Source organism: Silene latifolia, chromosome 4 (assembly GCF_048544455.1).
Source record: "Silene latifolia isolate original U9 population chromosome 4, ASM4854445v1, whole genome shotgun sequence".
Classification (NCBI taxonomy): Eukaryota; Viridiplantae; Streptophyta; class Magnoliopsida; order Caryophyllales; family Caryophyllaceae; genus Silene; species Silene latifolia.
Genome location: NC_133529.1, coordinates 31,304,711 through 31,322,074, shown reverse-complemented (window position 1 = coordinate 31,322,074; position 17,364 = coordinate 31,304,711). Strand labels below are relative to the sequence as shown.

General features: G+C 35.3%; 2 protein-coding genes across 3 annotated transcripts; both read right to left on the bottom strand.

Annotated features, from left to right (window-relative positions):
• Positions 1-2,133: 2,133 nt before the first annotated feature.
• On the bottom strand, positions 2,134-2,976 carry LOC141651326 (uncharacterized). The gene has a single exon (XM_074459044.1). It carries the CDS (start codon positions 2,974-2,976, stop codon positions 2,134-2,136), a length of 843 nt encoding a protein of 280 aa, XP_074315145.1.
• Positions 2,977-6,774: 3,798 nt separating this feature from the next.
• On the bottom strand, positions 6,775-15,781 carry LOC141653382 (uncharacterized). Of its 2 annotated transcripts, none has more exons than XM_074461119.1 (14): positions 15,216-15,781; positions 13,660-13,750; positions 13,447-13,531; positions 12,996-13,080; positions 12,455-12,524; positions 11,619-11,688; positions 10,989-11,034; positions 10,635-10,884; positions 10,121-10,326; positions 9,339-9,413; positions 7,949-8,018; positions 7,781-7,861; positions 7,364-7,443; positions 6,775-7,265 (listed from the first exon to the last, which is right to left on the bottom strand). In XM_074461119.1, exons 1-14 carry the CDS (start codon positions 15,362-15,364, stop codon positions 7,187-7,189), a joined length of 1,437 nt encoding a protein of 478 aa, XP_074317220.1. In that variant the 5' UTR covers positions 15,365-15,781; the 3' UTR covers positions 6,775-7,186. The 2 variants fall into 2 exon arrangements, with proteins under 2 accessions (XP_074317220.1, XP_074317219.1); XM_074461118.1 differs by having other exon boundaries at positions 12,455-12,536; positions 15,216-15,738.
• Positions 15,782-17,364: the final 1,583 nt, after the last annotated feature.

Here is a 17,364-nt window from a genome sequence, read left to right as displayed (position 1 = left end):
ATCAATTTACACAAATATTAAAGGTGATAATAAACAATGCATATAAACTTGTACTCGCTAATATGCACAAATATTATCGACTACTAGATAAGAACATCCTCCCAACCAAGTTTCTTTGTCATGATACACTTAGAAAGCTAGTCATCTATCACCAAACTGAAGTATTTTTCGACTTGTTCGGACTCTCTACCATGTTTCATATGTATGAGCTTAGTTACAAATCACTTGTACTAGAATTCCTCAGCTTTCTAAAAATTTCAACTTAGAAAGCTAGGGATTTATGAGTGTAAACATGGTGTGTTGGAGGAGAAATCGGACCCTAGCGTTTCCTTTATTGTTTAAGACCATTGTTATTTTGATTACTTGTTTTCTTATTTTAGTTGTCTTGGTTAGTTATTAATTAATTAGTTTAAAACCAATTTCTTGATCCGCGTAGCTAACTTATAATCTAAGACGAAATTAGTACTCAATACTTGATCTCCTTGTGGTTCGACCTCGACTACCCTTACTAGTTGAGAATTTGTTTGATTGGGTACGACGACCTCTATCCGCTTGTCAAAATGGCGTCGTTGCCGGGGAGATCAACAGATTGATATTAGTTTAGTCTTAGATTTGTTTGGCTACGTTTTTTTTTTTTTTTTTTGTCATTTGAAAATGTTGTTCTATCTTGGTTTTCCTCAATATGAAAATGAAGTATTTTGGGCTTATCTTGATAGACTTGTGCAATTTCTTGACTCACTAGATGATCATGGTTTTAGTGAGGAAGAATTGCGTCTTACAATTGAAAAAGGCATAAATTGTCAAGTTAGATCTTTGCTTGATTGCTTGTGTGATGTGATTTGTCTTCTAAGTCGGATGAGGAAGCCTATAATATTTTTGATTGGTTGAACCGTGAAAGCCGAAAGCCTAATTTTTCTTTGTTGAGTATTGTAGAGAATACTATTGTGGATGTTGGTGAGAGTGTTGAGGATGTTGGTGAGGAGATTGTGGGTGTTAGTGAGGGTGTCTTGAAGGAAAGACTTGAGATTGAGGTGGAGGTGGAGAGTCCTTTCGAGCAAGTTCGGGTTGAGACCCCTTTTTTTGAGAACGAGCCTTACACCCCTTTCGAGGATATACACACTACCTCCCATACTCCCTTGACCACACCCACCAATGATGAGGATGCGGTCTTTGAGGAATACAGGAGTGAGAGTGATGAAGAGAGCATCATGGTTGAAGAGTTGGAGGTCAAATGGGATGATGAATTTCTTTGTGAGGAAGCCTTGTTGGAGAATTGGGATTTTGAGGTTGATTTAATCGAGGAGCCTATCCTTGAGAGGTTTGATGTTCCCCTCCTTGTTGATGACGAATCCCTTAAACCCAATGATTCTATTGCCTCATTTCTCTTGACCCTTTGTTGGGGGGTCTTAGTATGTTAGGTAAGGAGAGCCGTCATTTTGTCTTTATTCTGGGCAGCGAGCACAAGACGAATGGAGTAATAATAGTTTAGGGTTAGATCCAAAAAACAAATCCTCATTTTTATTGTTGTTTTAGTTTAGATCCATTATCTCTTCTCAATATACAACATCTTGTATGAAGGTTGATAATCTTATTTCTCCTAAATACAAATTTGGTATTAATTTCTTCTCTCTCTTTTATTGTCATTTCATTAGTATTGTATTTTAATTAGTTTAATCTCTTTAATTAGTTAAAGTTTTAATTAGTCTTTAGTATTCTTAGTATGCTAGTGTTAATTTACTCATGTTTAGTCTTGAGATTAGTTGTTAAAATTTCAATCTTTATCACTTTATTTTATTTAATACCATGTTTAGAGCAATTATAAACAGTGGCGGAGCTAGGATTTTAATTCAGGGGGGCGGATCGCGATCACACGTAAACAACAAGTTTGTATTTCAAAACCTATTTGAACATAAATTACAAATAAGGTCAATTTTTTTAAAATAATGCATTATAATAAAGTTGATCCGCTAAAATTACCTGTAAAATATAAATAACATCCTACAAATCACTTGTTGGATTTCGAAATCTTTAACAATGATCGGCGATTCTTCTTAGAAGCGAATTCATCAATTATCGAATCAATGTCAAACTCCTTGGCAATCCCTTTCTCAACGTACACGATTAATGAATCTGTTAAATAATCATCCTCCATGCGATTACGGTGCGGTCTTTATCAATTTCATGGCTGAAAAAGCACGCTCTGCGATTCTTGATTGACACCGATAGAGTTAAGACTAATCGAACTAGTCGATCGATAAGATAATATATCTCCCCCTTTTCAGTTTCCGCAAGCCATCGACAAAGATCAGATATAGATTTTAACCTATCTAATTGAGGGTGCTCCATCATTTCAAGGAAGAAGAGGTCTAACTGACTTTTAAGATTCAACTTCTCTTGCTCGGTAAAATCCGCTGGATAAAATTTTGAAACAAGCTTGTAAATGTCATCAACCTTGAAATTTTGAAATTTTCTCTTCGGGTCAAGAGACGAACTCAGATAAAGCAATTCAATCATTTCATCATTGAATCTAAAATCTAGCTCATGTAGTTGAGAGTCTATCGCAGCATTGAAGACATCGAATCGAAAATAATGTAAGTTAGTGACACGATCTTTTGGTTGTCTGTATCTTCCTCTCCCATAAATATAATGATCCTCCATGTTTGGCACTTCGATCTCATGGTTGTTGCAAAATAATAACACTTGTTGTAACAAATTTTCCCACCCATCATCTCTTAGCTTTTGTATCAAGATCTTTGTATTAGACACTAGGTGCATAGCATTTAATATATCTTGTGATTTTCTTTGCAATGCTTGACAAAGATCATTTGTTATCCCAAAATCGATCATAATGTGCAAGACAAGAACAAACTCAAAGGAAGTCATGTCATCATAAGCCTTATCGGCTTCTCCTCTTTTTGCACCTTTTCCTTCCTTAATTACGATCCATGTAACACTCGAACATGAAGCGGTATACATATTTAACAAGCTATTAAGTGATCCCAAGTGTGAACCCCATCGGGTATCTCCCGCTTTTTTAATAGTGCCTATTTGATTCTGTCCTTTCCCGGGTTTCTAACTCCTCAAGTTCTATCAATCTCTCTATCTCAAAATAAATGGGTCGCTTGTAATTGATCATGCCTCTTAGCGGATTTAAAATGATGATATTAACAATAAATGTTAGCTTAGAGAAAAACTAATAAACAGAGATCACATCACGGGATGCTGCTATTAAAGCTAGTTGTAGTATGTGAGCAAAGCAATGAACATAATAAGCATATGGACATTCTTTCAAAAACAAAGCTTGTAGACCTGACCATTCTCCACGCATATTACTAGCTCCATCATATCCTTGGCCTCGAATATTTTCAATGTTCAACTTATGAGCAAGGAGACAGTTTTCAATTGCACCCTTTAGATATAATGCATTTGTTTCATTGACATGAATCAAGTCAAAAAGACGCTCCTGGATATAACCATTTTTGTCAACAAATCTCAATACCACTGTCATTTGATCCCTTTTTGAGACGTCTTTTGTTTCATCAACAATTATACAATACTTCTGATCACCAATCTCATTACGTATAACATCTCGAATTCTATCACTATATATTGATAATATCTCTTCTTGGATCGATGTGATGTGTATGATGCATTTCCTGGAGCATTTTCTAGGACAACTTTTTCAACATCTTTACTAAAAGAGGCTATAGCTCGAATAAATTCAAGAAAATTACCTCTATTAAGTGAGCCTAGACTTTCATCATGCCCCTGGAATGCACAAAGTCTTTGGAAAGTTAACCATCCGATCGCAACTATTGATACTTTTAACTTCAATCGATTCCTTTCAATAATTTCGGTGTTATATTATCAATCGTAGTGTCAATATGTTGTTCCATTCTCAAGAGATCATTACACTTTTTATCGCATCTTTGTGAGCCGAGTTATGATCTCGCCCAATATGACTTAAAAAGGCACAATCTTTCCCATTTACTTTCTTCCATGAGCGAAATCCCTCAATTGTGAAAGCATTTTCCCTTTGACGATTACTTGGTTTGGCATACAGAAAACATGGGAGACAATATGCAACATCAGTAGTCGGTGAATACTCTAACCAATCAGGAAATTGTTTGAACCAAGATAAGCAAAAGTTTCTATCCTTTCGGTCAGAAGGATATTTTGCTGTATGCCATGTGTATGGACCTTTTTGAAGAAAAGTTTTACGGATTTCATTTTGCTCTTTTGATGTTTGGTACTCCCAAATTGGCTTTCTTTTTCCCGGTCACGCTCTAAATATAACGATCCGACACTTCAACACGAGGAACTTTAAACGGGGCTCTTCATTAATTGGATTTTCGCACCCAAGTTAGATTCATGATCATTAAATTCTTCTATATTTGGCTTTTCAGTTTCTGTCACATCCGTAGAGGTTATACTTGGGTTACTAGTGTTAACCTCTTCTTGACTTCTTTTCTTGAAAAAATCAGAAATTTTCGTATTCTTACTCATCTACCACAAAAAGAATACACTATAAATGAAAGTTATATCTAATTAAGCATGGCAATTCAAATTTTCGATTAATACTAGTTTATACATTATAATTGATCAAATTTTCAAGTTCATGTCTACTTCTCTAACAAATTGCACAATACAAATACATAACTTATAAGTTATAACTCAAATAGAAGATTATAAATAAAAATAGTTAAATTTGAGAACATACCTTTGTATTGAGATTTGAGCAAATACAAAATCAAATTGTTATTGCTATTTGCTAGTCGTCTAACTTACCTGTAATTGACAAAAAACAATTGCAAAAAACCCAAGGATTAGAAAATTAGGCATAAGCTGATAAGCATAACCGCATTGTCCGCATAACACAAAGCTAATTTGACATACAAAAACACAAATTGGACTTTGGTGACTTACTTGCTAATTCTTTAGGCAATTAGACGTGATTACGTGAATCGGCAATGGAGGTGTGGAGTTTGTGTTAGCAGTCTGCTAATTTTATAATTATTTGTATTAGTGTATAATTAGTTTAGGTTTAGGGTAATAAATAGTATTTAGGAAATTTTCCTTATTTGTTATATTGTTATACTCCGTATAAGTTAAAAGATTATTTGGAAAGAATAGTTTAATAGATAAATTTTTTCATATATTCTAATTTTTTTTCAATTTTTTTTTTTCAAAACTCAAGCTAGTATAAAAAAAATTTATGTTTTCGCCAAGGGGGGCGACCGCCCCTGCTAGCCCCCCTCCCTAGTTCCACCACTGATTATAAATGTATTTAGTGTTAGATTAGTAATGATTAGTGAGTAGTATTTTCACTAGGGTTTGATTAATCCCTAACATGCCAATGATTAAATCCCATTTTGATTAGTTGTTGAGCAATTGGTATGGGTTAATTAAAGAATTTGACTTGTTATGTTCTATTTGGGATTGTTGTTGACTTTTGATCTTTGACTGTCAATGGGAGTTGACTAGGCTGAGAGCCGACTCACCTCACCTAAACTAGTAGCCAACTTGAGTTGAACCCGGGAGGGAGAACTTAAGAAGGGTGCCTTTAATTTTCGGTTTGAAATCGACCCTTGGGAGAGGGAGTGGGATGACCAGGAAGATAACGTGGGCTTATTGACCTTAATTTAGGATAAGGGATTCCGACTTACGAACCCGGGAGGGAGGTAGGTTGGCCTTACTGGTGTCCTACTATGAGCTCGAGAGGGAATTAGAGGCGTTTCCCCCCTAACTATTACCCAATGACTTATTAACGGGATTTATGAGTGTAAACATGGTGTGTTGGAGGAGAAATCGGATCATAGCCTTTCCTTTATTGTTTAAGACCATTGTTATTTTGATTACTTGTTTTCTTATTTTAGTTGTCTTGGTTAGTTATTAATTAATTAGTTTAAAACCAATTTCTTGATTTGCGTAGCTAACTTATAATCTAAGACGAAACTAGTACTCAATACCTGATCTCCTTGTGGTTCGACCTCAACTACCCTTACTAGTTGAAAATAATTTGTTTGATTGGGTACGAGTGGTACGACGACATCTACCCGTTATCGAAATGAAGGTGACTCTCATATAATAGGGATTTGAGATTACTTGGCTTTGACCGAATCCTGACTACACTCAAATGAACCATGATTCACTTAGGGTCCGTTTGGATTGAAGGAATTGGAGAGAAGGGGAGGGGAGGGAAAGGAAGGGATTTAATTTCCTTTGTTTGGATAAAAAATATGGGAGAAAGGAAATGGAAGGGGAGAGAAATGGGAGGACTTATTTTCCCTCCTATAGAACAAACTATAATCTTTCCAAAGGTGGCAAGATTTGGAAAGAAAACATTATTTGTACTCTAATTATACCACCAACATCCTTCAATCCTCCATCCATTCTTCATCTCCCTCCTTCCTCCCCTTCCATTTCCCTTCATAATTTTTGTTATCCAAACACCCAAATCCCATTTGCCCTCCCCTTCTCTCCCCTCCCTTCACCTCCCCTCACTCCCCCTCCCCTCCTCTTCCCTCCTAAAATTGTATCCAAACGGACCCTTAAATCAACAATAGCGACAAATATTGAGTTGTTACCAAAGGAATGCTTTCACACAAAACCTACTGCTACTACGAATCTACAGCGCCTTGTCCTTCCGAGAACATAAAATACATCATCAAGAGATCACAAGCAAGGTTTCTACTTTCTAGTAATCGCCTCGTCGTCGTCGACAACATCAAAGATAATTCTAATGGTTTTAGGACTCAGCATAATAGAGTACAATGGGTCGAATGTATGAATCCTTAACTTGTGCAAATAACACAATATGATTGTTCACGAAATTCCAAAATGGAAATTTCGATGAGAATTACATTTAATGTCTGCTTACAGTTTAAAAAAAAAAATCGGCAATGAAAGAGTACAAATTGAGACAAATCTATGCCCTGGTTAACCCTTAAAATTAGAGAGCCAAGTTGGTGTGACTAAATTATATATTTACATGATTTGCAGGTTTAATGTAAGCAAGCTAACAGCTCCTCTATAAAACTTAACTTAGTCAGGCACTTGCTAACTCGATTCAAAGAATAGCAGCTACCAGCATGAAAAGAAGCAGGTTTTTTTGCATGAAAACAAGAAGCAAGTTGTATGTGCATTCGAGTTCTGTACATAGGGGAACGTTGATGAAATAAGCCAACTATACGCCATATACAGCTAGTCTCTCCTCGATAGAGACGCGACAAACTGGACATTTCTTACATTTATCACTGCACAAACTGCAGCCAAATTTTGTAATTTTAGTCAATAGAACGCTGGTGCATAGGAAAGCTTGAAATTCAGTACGCAAAATTGAAATACGGAGTAGATAACTAACCAGCACAGAATCCGGTGCCTACAAGGCAGGAGGACGATGCTGATCTCTCTCTCAAAGCATACCCGGCACAGAACTTTCTCCTAAAGAACAATTATGTAATATGAGAAATTTTAATGTTGAAAATGGACAGGTTATCGACATCATAAGAGGGCAAGTACTATCCCAATCCAAGTTCAATAACTATGCATTTGTTCTTCCACAGAACGGAGAAGCTTATATAGAAAAAAAATATCTCCTAAAATGCTAGAATGAAGTTAGTACTACACAAATCATAACCTTCCCATTAAATACACAACCTACGTGTTGCCTTCGCCAGAGGCAGCGTAAGGAGAGTTGTTATAGCATTTGGAAAACGTCGTATAAAGATTTTTTCAGATGTATAAGTCAAATGCGCATCAATAGAAGTTGGAATCTTACATTTTGTAATCTTTCAAATTCGTCTTGGCAAATTTTGGTTATCTCTGTTTGCTGCCCCAGAGCCGCCTGCAATCTCCAGACCTGGATAAAAAAAAAATACGCTAAATCATGCACCCATTCTTCAGGATTTGTTTGGTAAATTAACAGTTAGCACTGCAGATGACTAACCTCCTCAGCTAAGTCCTTCTTAGGCATTTTTTTAACCACCTCGGGTGGATAATTGCAAAAGGTATTGTATCTGAATAAAGCAGAGAAGAACCAGATTAGTAGACAAAAAATTATTTAACACACAGTTTTCATACTATCCCCACATTTACACACATGGTTCCAACTTTCAACCCATTTATATGTCCCGCTTAACTAGATGTTATATTTACGATTTAGATGTCCCGCTTAACTTTCAACCCTTAACTTATATAACTATGGGCCTATGGCTACTATTTGTCCCCGTTATTTTACTACGGCTATTGTGGTTGTTCACCTTTTTATTTTACTAGATTTAGAGGCTAATTATTTTGTGATGGCCAAAAATATAATTGGGATAATAAAGATAGGATGGAGGGAGGACTACTTATAGGTGCTAAGAATTAGTGTCATTGTCAAGTTGAAATAGCACTTCGAGAATGGAAGTAAGATGATATGCATTAGACTCTTTAAGAAATTTTCACTTAGTGAACTGGGATTTCACAAGTTTCACTTTGACGACCTAGTTTTAAGTGATTTTTCACTTCGGTGACCTCAAGTGTAATACAGCCAAAGTTCAATCCAAAATTCCAAACAAGAAGTGTTTTTAAGCATGCAACATACTTTCTAATACTTTTATGTTAAAAATTACCTTAATATCTATATGATCTGAGTAAGCACACATTGTTGTGCTTATAAAAATCACTGAGTGAGATGAAATTTTACTATATTATAGCTTACGCCACCAGAGGGAGAATTTTCAAACCTCGGGTCACCAAAGTGAGAAATTGTGCAAAATACATGTCATGGCAGTGAATATTGAAACCACTGGGCAACAAAGGGGTATTAGCCAAAACCTGAGGGGACAAAAGTGGAAGTAATCCTAATCTTTAAGGGTACGGAAAAAAAGACCCCAACAATAGTTATTCCAAGAAAGGCAGGAATCACGAGCGAATAACAACGCAGTTAATGTATTATACAACTGGTTGTATATACATCTTATTCAATGTAGTTGAGCTTTGTTACAAAGTTGTCGAGCTTTATTAACAAAATTATCGAGCTATGGTATAAAGTTATTTAGCTTACAAGAATAATTATTAAACTCGATAACTTCATAAAATAGCTCAATAACTTGTAAAATAGCTCAACAGCTTTGTGTAAGAGCTCAACAACTTTGAGACGGTTGTACAATGCTATTATACAACTGGTTGTATGATAGTATTTGTGATAACAACGTAAACGGAAGGAAAAGGGCAAAGATTATAGGCTTGAATGGCAAACAAATAGCAGAAAACTGCTAGCATCAAGTAACCACATGGTATAACAAACTGGCACTAAGTGCAGCACCAGCACACTGAAAAAGAAATGTACAGACCCTGATGTTCCTTCATGCAAAAGCCGTGCTTGCTCCTCCCGACTTCCCTCGTCAATGGACCACCAACCAAGTAGCCTGATTTAAAATGGAAGAGGGTTAGCATTTGTTTTCCAGAAATTCATGATTGTTTGAAGTAGACCTGTCAAAACTGGACCCGACCCGAAAACCCGACCCGCACGGCCCGTTTTTTAGGGTTAGAGACACGGTTTTTTCGACCCGCAGCCCGTTTGACCCGAACCCGAAATGACCCGTTATTTTAGGGTCGAGACCCGACCTGAACGGGTCGACCCGTTGGGTCAAAGGTAAATCAAGAATTTAATTAAAATATTAATATTTATATATTATATTTGAAAAAATAGTTAAAAAAATATTTTTTTTTATTACTTAAAATTACAAAAACAACTAAAAAGTTAATTTTATATAACTTTTATAATATTTAATAATAAAATAATTATTAAAAAAACTTTATTTTAATAATTATGTCAACATAATTAATGTAAACGTTGAATATGATTAAAATATTAATTTTAAATATGATTTACATTTTTAAAAAATATTTTTTTAATTAAAAAAATCGTTTAAAAAAGACGCTAGAAATTATTTCGTAACCTGTATTCTAACCTAACCCGACCCGTATTCTGACCCGACCCGGGACCCGACCCGACCCGCCCGACCCGTTTGACAGGTCTAGTTTGAAGTAACAAGTAACTAGAAAGATTTCACGTTAAAAAAGGGACTTATTTTATAATACAAAAAAAAACACCTAAAAAGAGTTTACATACCTTGAACCACGGTGCATAAATTCGAAACAGTCAGAAAATTTTGCTGAATAGGTAAAATAGTGTCCCTGTCCAACTTCACTATGTAGTAAGAGAACAATTTTCTCCACCAATTGCGATGCAGCTAATAAAACCCCAACTCCTTGCAAGAGAAATATAGGCGAGAAAAGAAGTGGAAGAGGGATAGATCTAGCACTAGCAGGAGTTCCCTGAATGTTATTCAATATACGGCAAAAATCATTTAGATAGTGGTCAATATATTGTTAACAATTAGTATATATAATAATTTTCACAATCAGTCTCCTGAGTGATGGTCTCAAAATATATAAATGAAACCAACTCAGTTCACCTAAATTTCCCCCACCGAAATACACATTAACCCACTAAAAACTGAGATTTAGAAGTAACTACCCCCATATATGGCTCAGTCTCATGATAAATCTTATCACGAGGCTCTCATACGAGAAATTGAGTAACTTTTTACCAAGCAAGACGCTAACTACAACAAGGATTTTACCTCTAAGTGCATGCAGAGTAGGACTTGAAAGACTATGATTGGTAGCTTCATAAGATGGCCACCAATGTCTGGCAAACCACAAAGTGTATCTTGATTTTGATCCTCTTCAGGATAAACAACTAACCCGCTGGTCCAATCAAGATAACTGACAGAGTTAGAGGACGAAGTGCATATGGTAGAGTTGGAAGTCCTGTGGATCAGAGGATTGGTCCATTTTGTACAAACAAGAAAGGAAAAGCACTCCGCAATACTGCAAAACCAATGTTAACGATATAAGGTTTCACTAAATTTTGACTAAAAGCAGATCAATGGATAAAACAATGACAATAACTGGGACAAGCACAAAGTTTATACCTAAAATTGATAAACAAATCCCACCATCCCAATGCACCAATATCACCTGTACAATACAGAAATACGAAGATACAACATGACTGCAGATACATGAGTCGAAGTGAAGGACATTATGTACCGCATGTAAAAGACATAAAAGCAAATGAATATTCTATATTGTGGCAACGGCAAACTACGTATACATGGGCGTATGTTCACACAGATCCACTTGTAGTATGCAAAAGATACCACCTACCAAGATAAATTATAAAAACAGATTGGAAAAGCATGTGATGGCTACAAATCTACAATAACCATTTTTTTCCAGCCAAGAAGATCAGCTCCTATTGAGCATTTGATCTCTATTCTTCCGTTTCCCAAAGTATGGTTCTTAACTTGATAAACCCCATCCTATAGTCATGCAGAGTAGCTGACACAAAGTCGATTGGTTACTATCTGATCAATGTGAGTTCACAAATAATTCATACGAGAACCAGGATATGGCAATGAAATGCTCCTAAAAAATGTGTGGTTTACAGATCCTTTTTACAAACAACCAAGTACGAAGAACAATTATGTTTCGAGAACAAAATACAAAGCCAGAAAAACTTTGCAAGGAAAACTGTAGAGATAAAAGGATAAGAATGATACCAGATAGTTTTAACATGGTGAACAATGTAGCAGCGACAAAGAAAACCATGGAGATAGCGACCCAGAAATGCTGCAGAAAACATTTGACATTAAGCAAATACCTATGAAAAACACATAAAGCCCCATACTTTAAATGGAGTATCATTTAAATGATAACAGTTTGCTACCTTACTAAAAGGTAAGCACAGCATCCTTATAAATAATACATTCCCTAGGAAAGTTCATGAACAAAAAATGGTACTGCCTCCTCCATCACAGCTCTTAGCCTCTTACAAAGATGTCTCAGATTTCTACTTGTACTAAAGACGTGAACCATTCCACAGTTTGAGCAAGCTTTCACAGATGGTTTTGCTAATTCTTGTAAGAGCTGTGACATGGAGGAAGAAGTGTCATTTTTTTTGGCTAATACTTGGGAGTAAACTATAAGAGCCACAACCCCACCCAGAAGAATTTTTTTATTTTTTGCATTAGTGGTATGACCGCCAGAACTACATCCCAATAATCTATAGTCTATATCACAAGAACTAAAAAGTGTGGGCGCCAACATACATAGCATCAATATGCCCAAAGTGTCCACATGCACACACACATAAAGGAAAAAGGGTGTGAAGCATTGTGAATATCGTGATCCAGTAGTAAGGTATGGGAGTATAAGACTTTCCACATTGCTCTTAATAATTTGCGATAGGAATATGAAATTTCTACAGGGATGGGTTGTCTTGCCTAACTTATGGATGTGGGCTCTCCCATTTTTTCAAATAAATGCATTCCCCTGCGAAAAGCTAGTTTTCCAAGGAGGGATAAAATTAAGTGGAAAAAACTGAAGTAAAACTCACCGGAAGTGTCTCCCATATTGCTTCATCACTCAAGCTTTCTTCATCGCTTGGTATTAGGGCCCTGCACATTCTGTAAGAAACTCTGCGCATCAAATAATGCACTAGCTGAAAAAGTAAGGAAAAATGGGCTTTTACAGAAAACGAGTAAGAAGACTGTTATCATCAAAGTAATCTTTAAATAATACAGTAGTATGTATGTCATAGTAATTGGGACACCATATCTTCATTGTCCAGACCAAATTACTAGAATCAAGTCCACAATCCAAACTCTAGCCAGAATGTAACTAGCGCTCCAGTGAGAACTCACTCACTGAGAAGCGCCCCACATAATTTTGAACTTAAACAGGATGCTAATACATACTCTCGCTGTCCAACAATGATCTCAAGTCTCAAATTCCCCTCACGTGTTTCCTGAAGTAAGAAGCTCATTCTTGGACGGAGGAGTATTTATTTTTAATTTATAATCTAAGCTCTTGCAGTTAGGTATCAGAATGTAGCAACAACAGTCGATAATCCAATACCAAGAAAATAAAGTTTGTACCTGAAATTGTCAATTAGAATAAATGTCTGGAAAGTCAATAATGGAATGAAAACAACCTTCAGGCTCACAACAGGAATATTGAAGGCTGAAACAGAATAAATTTCACTCTTTAACATCTTATCATCGTGCAGGGAAGGACAGCAGACTAAAAAAGGGCAGCCCGGTGCACGATGGCGTCCCCGCTAGGCGAGGGTCCGGGAAAGGGTCCCACCACAAGGGTGTAATAGGGGCAAGTTTTCCCTTGCCATTTTGGCAAGAGGCCGCTCAAAGGACTTGAACCCGTGACCTCACGGTCACAAAGCAACACCTTAACCGGTGCGCCGAGGGTCCCACCACAAGGGCGTAACAGGGGCAAGCCTTCCCTTGCCATTTTGACAAGAGGCCGCTCCAAGGACAGCAGACTAATTGGCTTAAAATCAAAGGAATTAAATGAAGACATTGAAGTACATACCCTGAAGACTCTCGAGATATATACAAAGGAGCAATTCAAATGCAACTATCAATGGTGTCGCAACAACAGCATGACAGGGCGCCCACTGTTAATGAAAGGCGATATATTAAACTTAGGCAACATAGATAAGCCTCAGCAGAAGAAACCCCGCAGTAAATTCTGGGGTAGGGACTATTAATCTAATGTATGAAATAACTGGGAGAAAAAATATACATGACGGTCATGCGGAACTGAAGGAGCAGGCATTGAGAATCTTCCTCGGGCGGTGACTATGTGAAAGAGCCATATAGGGCAAAACACCGTCCTGCACACAAACTCAATATCAAACACTATGAGATAAACCAATCAAAACCAATAGTCCTTTTCTTAGAAGGCCATTGTGTAAACAAACTAGGTTTAGAGCAAATTTATAAGCTCCAACATACACTTCCAGAAAATACTTTTAAAAGTTTGCAGGTGAGCAAGCGTACTGCGTACATCAACTATATTATCATGAACAAAAAGAGAATGACACTCGAAAAAACAGAAGCCATACTTGATGATTGAAAAAATGGGAATCAAAGGATCTTAAGATCATGATGGATGTAAGTGTAAGGTGTTCACATTCTCATAGTTGTTGCTTATAAAGCAATTAAGCAACATACCGAACACAATTTAACTATTTTTTGTAACATGACGATTGCCACTTCAAGTTCAACTTCAACACCAACAAAATTTCAACAAGCATTGACCTTTGTTCCATTTTAAGAAATATGACACAGAAAGATATTCTACAAAATTATTACGTCTTGTGCTTGAAAAGCAACAGAAGATAGGAATCAATTATAAAAGAGACTGGAAACTTCATTACAAATGCCCAAGCTTTTCTTTCTCCTTTTTAATCAAATCCACAGTCAATAAACGAACTGAGAACATCAGAACATTTCAATTACTATTTCAACACAAATGATTACTTCCTACTTTTTCTTCCCAAAACTGAAATACCCATTTCATCTAAAAATCATTTAATTTCTTAAATTCTGATACCATACTAAAGTAAACCTACCAAATTCGATGACGATGACCGACAGCTAAGGTCTAAGGACCCATAAACTTCAAAGGTCCACCTAAGGCAAAGAAATTCACAGACCCACATGGCCACAAGTCTTTACAACATAATTCAGTCCGAATCACCCAAGGACAAAGTTCGACGCAATTCGGAATCGAATTCAGCTTCAACCCATGTCATCCATTAGCTCAATTTAGTGTAAATCCAAAATCACCAATACAGGAACCCACCCAACCCCAACCCCAAATAGATTAGCTCTTAACACAATTTGATAACCAAAAAAAAAGAATTTTTGACACATTCCCAACTAATAATTCATAGAAATGATTCAGCAAAAAATAATTATTTGATCCAATTCCCTTGGAACAAAACCAATATATCCCAAATAACACTAATCAAAGCATACAAAAGTAGAAATTCTGACAAAATCCCAACTCAAAATTCCAACAAAACATTCTATGAACATCAATCATTGACCTAATCCAATCCACATGGGGTAAACCCCAACAACCAAAACATACTAAAAATAACATGTAGTGAACAAAAAGCATATATCTTTCATTATACTCAACAGTCAACACCCAAAAATAATCCAAATGTAGAAAAATAATCAACACATGTAAACAACACTAAAAAAATTATCCTTTTTTTTACTAATTAGCAGGGTTCTATTCACCTTTTAAGGGGTAAATTGGGTAAATAAAAAGGGCAAAAAAATTACCACCAAGAGTAAGAAGCCATATGATCAAGCTTATAGACAAGTAAGCAAGTAAAAGAGAAAAGAAAGACATGAGCTCCTAATTTCATCAGAGATTTTGCAACTTTTCTCCAACTCATTGCATATCTTCTTCTTTCTCCACTCATCATCATTTTTTTACTTGCAAAAATATGTTACACTAATTTTATTTTATTTTTTTGGAGTTAATTTTGTAAAAGGGGAGATTTTGGATTAGTGGGGTCTAAGAAATATAAATTGAGAATTTAATTAGAGGGGAGTTTTTCAGTGGGTGCCATTAATGATTATTAAATTTATGAATTGAGGAATTGATGGAGTTTTTTGAGAAGATTGTTTGAGAATTTGGATTGACATGGAAGAAGGGTGAACAATAGAAATGGAATATTTTTTTGAAGGAAAGTTTTGGTTTCTTGTCAAAGTTTTTATGTTTGGTTCTTTACGATACAAGTAGCTCTTTAGTAAAAGAGATTTAAAAGGACTTTAGAAAGCTTAGTACTAACCCCCTCACACAAGAAATGAAGGGGAGACTTTGGTCTTTATAGTCCATGCTTAACAAAATGGTCTATGCTCAAAAATGTTTATGGGTGTTTTGAAAGACAATTGTACCCCTACAATAGTTTTATTGGAGTAATAATTTATTGTCGATATTGTATTTTTAAGTTCGTTTTTTTTATGACGGGAGATCTGTAGCCGCTATTTTTGGTGCGTATTGAATAAACCCTCGATTATACGTAATAGCCTGCAAATCACATATACCAGGTAAGCCACCCGAGAGTGGCAGCATCGAAATCTAGAAGGCATATATTCAGGTTATAAATACTACACAAGATCGCTTTTGACGAGGCTTGAACCTGAATCCCTTAGAAATTTCACCAAATTTCATTTTTGTCATATAGTATCTTTTTTGATACTTTGTGCACAAAAAAAACTGCTATTTATTTATATTCGTATAATTAATGTATTAGTAGGTTTACAAAATCATGTATAATTTTAAAAAGTGAGATTAAAAAAAAAAAAAAAAAAAAATATATATATATTTTCATGTTTCTATTAAAAAGGGAAGATATAGCATTGAGAATCACAAATTTGAATTTGTAAAAGGTAAAAATTTGTAATTTCACACATTAAAATTAATTTTGTAAAAGGTAAGAGATTAAGGATCAAATTTACCAGAAATTTGGGTAAGAATTTGTATTTGAAGATTCAAAATTTTGTAATATGTCCATTTATGAAACTTAAATTTTTATTTACATCTTCAAAAATTATACGGTTTAATTTTATTTTAGCTTTTTATAATTTAACGTTTCTTACGTTTTTATTGGGGATTATATTTTTATTTATTATAAGAGAGCATATAATTTTACTATATCAGAGCACATTATTAGCATTTGAGAATGTATATATAATTTAAATTAGATGTTAATAGTTTCAATTTAAATGGTAACATAGCATAATATTAACAAAGGAAACTAATATGTGATCGTAAATTATTACAAACTATTTTCCGGCCAACTTACGCACTATCCAACCCATTTCAATGTCAAATGGTATTATTCGACCCGTCTTTACCTTATGACGGATAGTGCATGTTTTCAATGAGAATTTGTGCTACTCCCCTAAGCAAATGGAAATATATGTGAAATTCCGAATCTTAAAAGAAGGCTAAACTTGTCCGTAAGGGTGGAGTATAGTGAAATATTTGTAAAACTCTCTAGGATTTTAGGTTCAAGCCTCTTAAAAAGTAATCTCGAAAAGATTATTTACGATTTGAGACTATGTTTTCAAGACTAAGTTTGCTACCCTCGGGTGACTAATCTGATACATATTGAGCTCCCTTATCATAAAGTTAAACAATTTGTGTGAAACAGCCTTACGCAAAGTTGTTGTGACCATACTCTTTTAATAAGTACTTGTACCCATTAAAATAGTTATATTTAGACCCGATTACACTATTTTGTGTAAATCTGCATTGTATAAAACATTTTTTATATCGTTTCATGTAAAATGTATTTTAGCACGAAAAATGTGAATATTTATGTTATGAGCAGCGAGATTTATCAATGAAAACAACAAATCTCTACATGTTTGTTTCAAATTTTACTCACGTATTTGAGAAAATAATGCAACGAAAATG

Excerpts from the sequence above, each read along its gene's own strand:
- LOC141651326 (XM_074459044.1), bottom strand. The coding sequence starts at position 2,976 with ATGTATACCGCTTCATGTTCGAGTGTTACATGGATCGTAATTAAGGAA.
- LOC141653382 (XM_074461118.1), bottom strand. The coding sequence starts at position 15,364 with ATGATGATGAGTGGAGAAAGAAGAAGATATGCAATGAGTTGGAGAAAA. Across the intron at positions 11,035-11,618 it reads CACCATGTTAAAACTATCTG|GTGATATTGGTGCATTGGGA; the intron begins GTATCATTCTTA and ends TGTATTGTACAG. Across the intron at positions 8,019-9,338 it reads TTGCATGAAGGAACATCAGG|ATACAATACCTTTTGCAATT; the intron begins GTCTGTACATTT and ends TGCTTTATTCAG.